The sequence below is a fragment of the Brienomyrus brachyistius genome, chromosome 4 (assembly GCF_023856365.1).
Source record: "Brienomyrus brachyistius isolate T26 chromosome 4, BBRACH_0.4, whole genome shotgun sequence".
Classification (NCBI taxonomy): Eukaryota; Metazoa; Chordata; class Actinopteri; order Osteoglossiformes; family Mormyridae; genus Brienomyrus; species Brienomyrus brachyistius.
Genome location: NC_064536.1, coordinates 17,281,780 through 17,292,068, shown reverse-complemented (window position 1 = coordinate 17,292,068; position 10,289 = coordinate 17,281,780). Strand labels below are relative to the sequence as shown.

General features: G+C 44.9%; 1 protein-coding gene across 4 annotated transcripts; it reads left to right on the top strand.

The window, feature by feature from the left end:
* The first annotated feature begins 808 nt into the window (after positions 1 to 808).
* Positions 809 to 10,162, top strand: xirp1 (xin actin binding repeat containing 1). Of its 4 annotated transcripts, none has more exons than XM_049011106.1 (3): positions 809 to 891; positions 1,500 to 1,556; positions 2,595 to 10,162. In XM_049011106.1, the coding sequence occupies exon 3, from the start codon at positions 2,600 to 2,602 to the stop codon at positions 9,869 to 9,871; it is 7,272 nt and encodes a 2,423-aa protein (XP_048867063.1). In that variant the 5' UTR covers positions 809 to 891; positions 1,500 to 1,556; positions 2,595 to 2,599; the 3' UTR covers positions 9,872 to 10,162. The 4 variants fall into 4 exon arrangements, with proteins under 4 accessions (XP_048867063.1, XP_048867064.1, XP_048867065.1 ...); XM_049011108.1 differs by lacking the exons at positions 809 to 891; positions 1,500 to 1,556 and adding an exon at positions 1,863 to 2,482 and having other exon boundaries at positions 2,595 to 7,282; positions 7,737 to 7,879; XM_049011107.1 differs by lacking the exon at positions 809 to 891 and having other exon boundaries at positions 1,507 to 1,562.
* Positions 10,163 to 10,289: the final 127 nt, after the last annotated feature.

Below are 10,289 nucleotides of genomic sequence, written 5' to 3'. Positions count from 1 at the left end.
TGCAGACAGGAAACGGAGCCCAACGAACACAATTTGGACTTACAGTCCTCTACGTTCGTATGTCTGAAAGTCCGTAAGCAGAGGAGCGTCTGTATGGATATAAATTTAAATTTAAGAAATCCGCACTAATAACACCCCTACATTAGTGAACACAACTTGGTCACTACAGGTCAAACAGTCTTCGTGGGAAAGAACATCACACAAATTACATGGCTGTCAACTGGCCAACTTTGTTCCCACGGCAAAGGCACCTCCGAACATGTCCATTAAAATCCAGAGATGTGATCTAATGTATCATAATTTCACAAAATATCTGTAGCAGGTAGCCTTCAACAACACAGATACTGTGTAAATGCATATTCCAGAAACATTAAATATACAGACATATTCAGAAAGGCTGAGTATTGCCTGTGATAATTATGAAAAAGCATGTAACGTTCCTGATTGCTTCATGATCCCAAGATCCAAGCTTGCTATGGTTTATGATTCTCCATCTCTACCATTCATAAAGAAAAGCATTACTTTGGCATTTTTTGACAAGTCTAAGCAAGATGTAGCTAGCAAACTGAGTGGTGCATAATTGGTGTGAATGTTTGACCCTAATTGACATTTCCACCAATGGGACACATTTCCAAAGGGTCCCTCCCACCCCATCGATTAACTGAAAACTGTCTGTTTGTACTTCAACATGTGACCGCGACTTTTATTAGCTCATATTAATAACATCCATGTCGTATCCAAGCAGGTGTGAACAGGCTGTCTGAGTCACGCCTCAGATACCCCCTCTCTCTGCACGGACGAGAAGCCTCCCCTGCTTCCATCCAAGATAGATCGCTGCTCTATCTGTCCAAAGCAGCAGCTGCGGACATAACAGACGGACCCGTAAAACCAGTAAGTGCCTGTCATTCTCCCCATTCCTTCCATACCCTCTGTGTCCCGAAGGTCAAAACGGTCAAGGCGGGACGATAAATGTGCTCCTCTGTTCGGGGCAGGGTGTCAAACAAGTGCAATGTCAAACATACAAGAAGCATGATGATTAGTGCACCGGACCTGTGAAGGACGAGGCTTCCCACTGACTGCATGTGTCAGTTATCTATGAAGCACATGATGATTAGTGCACCAGACCTGTGAAGGACGAGGCATCCCACTGACTGCATGTGTCAGTTATCTATGAAGCACATGATGATTAGTGCACCTGACCTGTGAAGGACGAGGCATCCCACTGACTGCATGTGTCAGTTATCTATGAAGCACATGATGATTAGTGCACCAGACCTGTGAAGGACGAGGCATCCCACTGACTGCATGTGTCAGTTATCTATGAAGCACATGATGATTAGTGCACCTGACCTGTGAAGGACGAGGCATCCCACTGACTGCTTTGTCTCAGTTTTCTGTGGAGCACATTTGATCATTTTTGATTAGCATTCTCTACTTCAGAGTCACAAAAGTAAAAAGAAGCAACTTGCACTGAGCTGTTAAAAAAATTATTTCTGCAGGGCAGCTTCGTGCACAAGCATACTGAATCCTCAGGAAAATCAACGAGACCAAGCAAGGTACAGGCAAGAGTGCTCACTTTTAACACAATTCCCTTCTGACTGCAGTGATGCTTACTAACTGTACCAAGCAGTAGATATAACATGACACCTACACATGCCACAAAGGTGAGAAATGGCAGTGAGAAATAATTTTAGATAATTTAGATCGGGGCGGGGAACCTGTTCCATGGAGGGCCGGTGTGGGTGCAGGTTTTTGGGACGGCCTCTCAATCAGCCAATAACAGTGGGTCCCCAGGACTGGAGTTGAGATCCACTGCTTTATTATTGGCTGATTTATAGGCCACCCCAAAAACCCGCACCCACACCGGCCCCCCATGGAACAGCTTCCCCACCCCTGATTTAAATCATTCAGAAGTTTAACAAGTTCCTCTTAAATTGGGAACATGTACACCTCTGGCCAAGTACACAATTCCGTATTTAGTGGTTTGTTATACATGCAGAGAATGTAAAATATACATCAAAAGTAACGCATAGAAAACAGATCAAATACAAAATACCACAGTTCTGACCAGGATCAGCAGAGGCAAGATGGATGGATGGATGGATGGATGGATGTAATAGAAAATGATCACATAACGGACATGTTCTTCTTCAGTAATTTAATTTATAATGCAGTACAAAGCTCTCAATCTGTCAGTAAGATATTTCAGGGATCAAACCGTGATAGAAGACTGACCGCGAATCTGATTCATCCTAATAAATCTGACACAAGAAGGATCCTCAGCACATTACCCGAGTCATGTTAGCAGTCACTCCTTTCTGGAATCTTCAAATAACCAATCAAAAGCCTAACTTGGTTAAGAAGTCAGACCACCTGTGTGAGGGCTGCTAGACTAACCTCTATGGAGTCCCATTAACCTCGGCATGAGTGAAGATGGTTTGCCGTGACATGCATCCCCTGGTCTCTACGGAAGTAAAGCAAGGTACAGTACGGCTTAAACAGTAACATGCATGGCTTCCAGACTTACATGTATTAAAGCTACATTTGATAAACTGGTTGTTAAAATAACACAAGTAATTCCTTTTCATTTACAGTTAAGATGGCAGATAGACACCAACAGATTAACGTTACTAAGGGGGCTAAAGGGGAGGATGACTTGCCTCTCCCTCCCCCTCCCCTCCCAAGATCACCCCAGGAGAGTTTGCCTGGCCCAGAGGAGCAAAGTCATGCCTTCCTCCCGATGGTGCCACCCAAGGAGACATTCTCCACCTTCTACCAACAGCGACAGAAGAGCGAGTTGAAAAGGCTCTTCAAGCACATCCACCCCGAGCTGAGGAAGAACCTTGACAATGTTGTAGATGATGAGCTGGTCGAAGTATTGAACTCAGAGACTAAGCAAGCAGACACGGGTTACCAGGGTGAAGTTCAGTCCATGAGGTGGATATTTGAGAACTGGAGCCTGGACAACATCGGAGATCCTCACATGACTAAGAAGTTGCTAGAGGAGGAAGCACCACAAAGAGGGGATGTCAGAGGCACCTCCTCAATTTTCGAACGTGTGGAACTCGACGGCGCTCAGCACTCCTCTACACTCTCAAGGTGCGGGTCTGTAAAAGGGGACGTTCACACGGCTACCTGGTTGTTTGAAACACAATCTTTGGACACCCTCAGTAAGACGTACCCAGAAGAAGGAGAGCTGGTAGAGGCTGTGTTGAAGGAACCCATGCAGCAGGGGGATGTAAAAGGAACACGGCAGCTCTTTGAATCCAAGCCTCTGGATGCTTTAGGTCGTTGCACCTCTGTTGAGGATCAAAGCTTTTTCAAGCTGAAGTCAGAAATACAAGAGCAGAAAGGGGACGTGAAGAAGACAGTGAAACTCTTTCAGGCAGAACCCTGCTGTGCTATTAGGGACAGCACCGGCAATGTCCATGAGATTAAGTCCATCTGTAGAGAAGAGATCCAAAGCAACAACGTGAAGACAGCACGCTGGCTGTTTGAAACCCAGCCCCTGGATGTCATTAACAAGGATGCATCGAAGGTGCAGGTCATCAGGGGCATCTCCCTGGAGGAGGCCCAAAAAGGTGGCGTCGACAAGAAGAGATGGATGTTTGAAACACAACACCTGAGCGCCATTCATGAAAGTATCCAAGAAGACAAGTTTCAGGGAACTATCGGCGTCGTGGAAGCAGCTGATGTCGGAAACAAGAGACAGATGTTTGAAACTCAGCCCCTGGCTGCACTGAAGGGAGAATCCGCCACTGGAGGCTTGCCCAAGGAGGAGATAGTAGGAGGGGATGTACAGTCCACCTTGTGGCTGTTTGAAACCCAACCTATAGACACCCTGAAAGACAGCTATGAAGTTGGACGTCTGAAAAAAGTTACAGTGACTAACGAAGAGAAGGGGTCAGTGCAAATCAGAAAAAGTACATTTGAAACCAGCACCCTTGATAGCATCAGCAAAGAAATGACAGAGAGAGGAATAAAATGCAATGCGGAGGAGATTGAAAGGGGAGATGTTAAGTCCTACAAGCACCTCTTTGAAACAATTCCGATTGGCGATATTTCTCAGGCTGAAAATCTTCAAACTGAAAAGCAAGGGGAAATTATAGCTGGGAATGTTAAAGGCAACACTACACTGTTTGAGACCACCCCACTGTATGCCATTAAAGACTGTTTGGGAAATTTTCATGAGGTCACAACTGTGAGCAGGGAACAGTCTATAAAAGGGAATGTCCAAAATTACAGGTGGATGTTTGAAACCAGACCTATGGATCAATTCGGTGATAAAAAGGCAAAAGTGGAGATCATTAAAGGCATCACAAGGCAAGAGGATCAAGCTGGTGACGTGAAGATGGCAAAATGGCTTTTTGAAACACAGCCCTCGTACAGCATTAACCAGACGGAGCAGCTTTCCTCCGTTCAACAGGAAGTGACACACAAAGGGGACGTCAAGAATTGCAAATGGTTATTTGAAACTCAACCTATGGACATATTGTATGAGAAGTCTGAGAAGAAGCCCGAAGAGGAAGCAATGCCGAAGATCAATGTGAAGTCACACACCTGGCTCTTTGAGACTCAGCCTTTGGACGCCATTAAAGATGGCGTCGATCTTCAGCTGAAACTGTGCAGCACATTTCAAGACGATGCAACAGACAAGGTCGATGTGAAGCTGGTGAAGCACCTGTTTGAGACGGAAACTCTAGACAGCATGGGAAGGAGGGCAGACACAGACCAAGATGTCAGGTATGTCAGTAAGATCCACATACAGTCTGGAGACGTTTCTCGAGTCAAAGAGATATTTCAGTCAAAATCAGTGAATGAAAAAGCAACAGCCTTAGCCAGGGAATCTGAAACTGAAGACCAAAACATTAATATTCAGACAGGTTGTGTTCGTAGGTCTACCTGGCTATTCGAGAACAACGCTATTGACACCATTAAAGATGAGGACAGCAACAAAAACATATCTACCGTCAGCGATGTGCAAGGTGGAGATGTTGGAAACAAGAAGCTTATATTTGAGACACATTCTTTAGATAAAATCCACGACAAAGACAGGAGTCCCGAACATCAGTCTGTTTTTGTTGAGAAGCCTGCTACGAGCGTAGATGTTAAATCCAGTACTATGCTGTTCGAGTCCAAGCCTTTATATGCCATCAGAGATAAAGAGGGACTGATCCATGAGGTGACCACAGTCAAGAAAGAAGAGGTGCTGAGTGGGGATGTGAGAGGAGTTCAGTGGCAATTTGAAACGAAACCCTTAGACATTATCAAACCACAGGAAGAGGTTTTTGTGATCCGGGCTGTTACTCAAGAAGATGTCGTCAAGGGTGATGTAAAATCAGCACGATGGAAGTTTGAAACACAACCACTGGACTCTTTTACAAGCCAAGAGGAGGGCAGCATGAGGACCATAGTAGACATTGAAAAAGGTGATGTCCAGCAAAGCAAGCAGCACTTTGAATCTCAAGGAGCTTCCGGTCAAAAATTTGTGAGGATGGTCAGCGTCAGGGATGTCCAAGAAGGTAATGTTAGAACCTCCACCTGGCTCTTCGAAAATCAACCCATAGACACCCTGAAAGGTGAGCTTCAGGAACAGTCCGCTTTGAAGACAGTGCACAGACTGGACAGTCATAAAGGAGATGTGAAACGGTGCACGTGGCTATTTGAGACACAACCATTGGATACCATCAAGCAAGTGGATCCCTCTGCATCCAGTTTAACTCATGAGACAATACCTCAGGCAGATGTGAAGAGCACAACTTGGATGTTTGAATCAACACCACTTGACAGGATCGGTTTTCAAAGGAGAGAAGATTCAGAGAATAGCGTGAAGGAAACGTTGGATCATCTCCACTACTTTAAGGTTATTCACACACAGGGGATTGTTATAGAAGCAAATGAGAATCATGGGAAAAGTGTGAAAATGGCAAAATATCAATTTATAAATAATCAAGGGCCAAATATCCTAAAAGAGGAGACAGTTGAAGGGAACATCAAGAACATTATTCTGCAGCTGTTACTCAGAACAAACCTAACACACCAGATAGTTCTTGTAAAAGAGGATGAGCATGGCCATGTTGAAACCACCAGAATGCAGATTCCAACCACTGAAGCAGAGTCTACTGAATATTCAGACCAGGGACAAAACATGGCAAATGTTGCACAGGTCATAACAGGTCTACTCAGTTATGACAAGACTCGGAAAGAAGGAATTGTGATGCAAGAAACTGAGAGCGGCTATGCTGCGATGACTGTGTATTCACTTTCCAGTCACTACGAAAACCTAACCGATAGTCATGAAATAACAAAGGGAAATGTGAGGTTGACTATTGGGAGCCTCTTATCTACTAGCAAAGACCACAAGGCCCAGGCTTCATTCCAATTTGAAGAAAACGAGAGAGGAAATGTGAATCTATACAAGAAATGCATTGAAAAAGGAGACCTCGAGTACCTTAAAAGTCTTCAGACAGAGCCATCAGAGAATGATTCTCCACTGAAGGAGCCAGTGGAGATTATTCATGGAGATATCAAAGAAGCAAAGAGAAATCTGAACCAACAGAAAGAGAAGGTAGAACGGACAGTCCTGGACATAGTGCCGGGTGATGTTAAGAACGTCAAAAAAGTCTTCTCTGAGGGTTCTACTGAGCAAGGTCACACGCAGAAGGAAGAAGTCATCCGTGGTGACGTTTTCTTGGCCAAACACTCTCTGGGGCAGGCAGCAAATCAGCCCATTGTACTAGAAAAGGAGGAAATCGTTTCTGGGGACATCAAGGCAGCAAAAGAATCCCTTGAACAAGCAAAGAAACAAAGCATGCGGGTGGAGCGTGAAATTATAATCCCTGGAAAGATTTATGATTTGGACGTGTCATCACAGGAAGCCTCTGACACAACAGGAAGCCTAACCACTGTATCAAAGGAAGAAATCATATCAGGCAATGTCAAGGCTGCAAAACAATCACTGGAGCAAGCGAAGAGGCAGGGTATGCGAGAAGGAGGAGAGGTCGTTATTCCAGGCAAGATTTATGATCTGAATGTTTCCACCTCAGAAGACCCTTCACAACAAATACCGAATAACAGTACAAATCAACAAACGGTGACCCAAGGAACAGCTTCCACACAGGGTCAGATACACCAAAACTTTACTACCACTCAGAAGAGCACGAGTGTCCAGCAAGCAAGGAGTCTGCACACGTCCGTGCAGGTCTCGGGAAAAACGGAGACATCCTCCGTCTCAACGGTGAAGGAGATGAGAAGTCAGCAGATGACATCAAGTCATCAAAAGGTCAGTGTCTCCGAGGAGGAGCAGGGATCTGATGAAAAGCATAAAACCACAAGGGGCAGAGACGTCAGGGTCACCGTAGGTGACGCTGATCCGGCGCGTCCCATTGTAAATCCTTTTGTAAGTTCAGAGGATGGAGACAGAGAGACTAATGAAGCTGCTGTTGTGAGAGGAGATATAAAAGCTGCTCTGAAATCTCTGCAGAGCCCAGCTGCGGCACAGCCAGTAGAAAAAGAAGAAGTTGTAAGAGGTGATGTGCAAGCAGCTCTTCGGTCCCTTGAAAAGTGTAGCATTAATGTGTCTAAGGGAGATTTCAGAGCTGCAATGATATACAGAAATGCAGGACAGACTTATTCAGAGGGCAGAAAGAAGCAAAGAGCGGAGAGTGAAAAATCTGCTGGCGAGCAGCCAGCTTCGGCACCTGTGCTTCCATCTGACGCTGCGTTGTCTCCTTCAGTTTCAGTGACTTACGAGGAAAGGCCAGTCGCCGGAACACTGAAGCCGGCACCCGTGGCAGAACCCAGCCCTGACGCAAGCTCAGATAGGACAAATGCTTCTTCAGCTTTTACCGGCCAATCGCAGAACCCACCACCGCTGCCTCCCAAAGTGTGCGACAAGCCGGCAACCATTAAGCCAGTCATTCCTCCAAAACCACCGTGTTTAAACACAGCCCCTAGACAAAATTTCAGATCTAGGCCCGTCTCCGCAAAACTTTCTCCCCCGCCTTTACCTCCAAAGCCTTTGATCTGTCAAGAAAACGAGCAGAAGAACTACGCACACAACAAAGACTGTCACAGTGAGGGAACGACCACTAAAACAGTCCAAGGACATTCTTTAAACTTCGACTACACCAAGGAACATCAAGCTGTTGACAAAGAAATAACTTCGTGCCCTGGAGAAATTAAGCAAACAAAAGAGATTCACCCAACAAACGAAGTGGAAGAAAAGGTCACGAAAACTATTAGTAAAAAAACAGCCATCATTAGCAGCGATGATGAAAAGGAAGGGGACAAGCAGGGGCCGCAAAAAATTAATGCAGCGGAAGAGATCCGTGCGTGCATGCAGAGTTACTCAGAAGACGGAGAGGCCAGGAATGAAATGAACCAAAGTTTTCAAGCTGCTCTTCAAAACTTTGGAGGACGAAAAAATTGTAACGCTCCAATTTTTCACAGGAAAATTAAAGTAACTCGAGACGAGGTTAGAGATGAGAGAGAGAAGGAGAGCAGTAGTAAACTGACACAGGGCTGCTCGAAGGATGTCGGCCAACAGGGCGGCGAAGCTGGTCCTCAAGGGCCTCATGCCTCAGTAACACATTCACCTGCTATGGACAGCTGCTGCAATCATGAAGAATGCCACGAAGAAGGAGAGACAAAAGTAGTTATGAGGGAGAAAAAAGCTAAGAGAGAGACAGAAGATGAGCGCCGACAAAGGCTGTCGGTGCACAAAGAAGAAATAATGAGAGGCAACGTGAAGGCAGCGATGGAAATCTTCGAAAATCTGAGGAAACGGGAAGAGCTTAAGATAATTCTTTCAAAAGTGGCAGAAATAGAGGGCGAGACCAGTGAAGTCGACGTTAGGTCTATGAAGAACTTATTTGAGAATGTGCCTGCCTGGATCGTGGCTCCTGGTGAAAATATAACACGTGGTAAGTCCACAGGGGAAACGAAGGGAAGAAGAACAGAGTCGACAAAAGATGACACAGACGGCGTGTCTTCGGTTGAGGTTGCCTTTGGTGATCTTGAAAGAGCAAGTGCAGAGATAATCCATCTGAAAGAGCAGACTTTAACTAAACTTATAGACATTGAAGAGGCGATAAAGAAAGCGCTGTATTCCGTCTCCAACTTGAAATCAGAGTCTGACATCGCTGGTCTGTCTGGACTCTTCAAAGAGTCCCTTGGAACCGTGCACAGCTCTCCTACCGCTAACAATATAAGGAAAATAAGCATAGTTTCCAGCAAAGCTAAAAGAGAACGAGGGAAAGAACCAGAGAGGGACCCAAAGCCAGAGAGCAAGAAGGCTGGAAAATCAGTAGAAACCCAAAGACCAGCCCAGGATGTGGCCAAAATGAGACCATGTACCGCTTCTCAGTCTTCCCCATCCTTCATCTCCATTCAGTCAGCTGCAAGGAAACCAGCAGAGGCCCCCAAAGCACCAACAGCTTCTCATCAGCAAAATGGTCCGGCCCGCTGCAGGCCTGACGCATATCAGTCCAAAGCAAACGGGTCCGCCTCAAAGGCCAGCTTTTACAGTCCGCTTAACTCCCGACGGAATGTCAGTGTATTAGAGCTGCAAACTGTCCCTGAACCAGCAGATATAATTGGCACAAAGACCGTTAGCGAAAAATACGAAAAGACAGATTGCTTCGGCAACAAGTTCGTCTCCTCTAAGACTTCTACAATCGTCACGAAGCAAGCGGAGACAAAAACACTGTCCGCTTACGAAGCAGTCGCCGCCCCAGCCCGATATGACGTCTTGACATCTCCTCCCGCTCAGAGGTCTGCTAAGATGTTCTCAGAAAACCCTCAGCCCAAAGTTAACGAGAGCGGAAGAGTTTTTGTCACGTTTGGTCACCCAAGGCCAGCAAAGCCCTAAAAAAACGCGACAGAGTGACTCCTTTTGTGTTTTTGATGCTTTGCAATAACCAGCTTGTCAATTTTTTTGTTGTACTAGATTTTAATGTTCCAAAACACAAATTGTTGTACTTAAATGTATATTGTATTTATGATTGAATTTGTATAATTGTATGAAATTTTGTATAAATTTCATAAACTCTTATATTTAAATGCAGTTTTACTGGCCTTTCTGTACCGATATATCTACCAAAACAGACTGTGGTGAAATGTGTGTGATTACAAGTAATGAAATAAATATCATCATAAACAATTGCTTCCTATGTTACAATAATGAATACTTGAGAAAAATAAAAATCTCTACAAACATATATGAAATTTAAACATATAAACACGATACAAGATAGGATAATATATAGTGTAAATATTATTTCCATCCA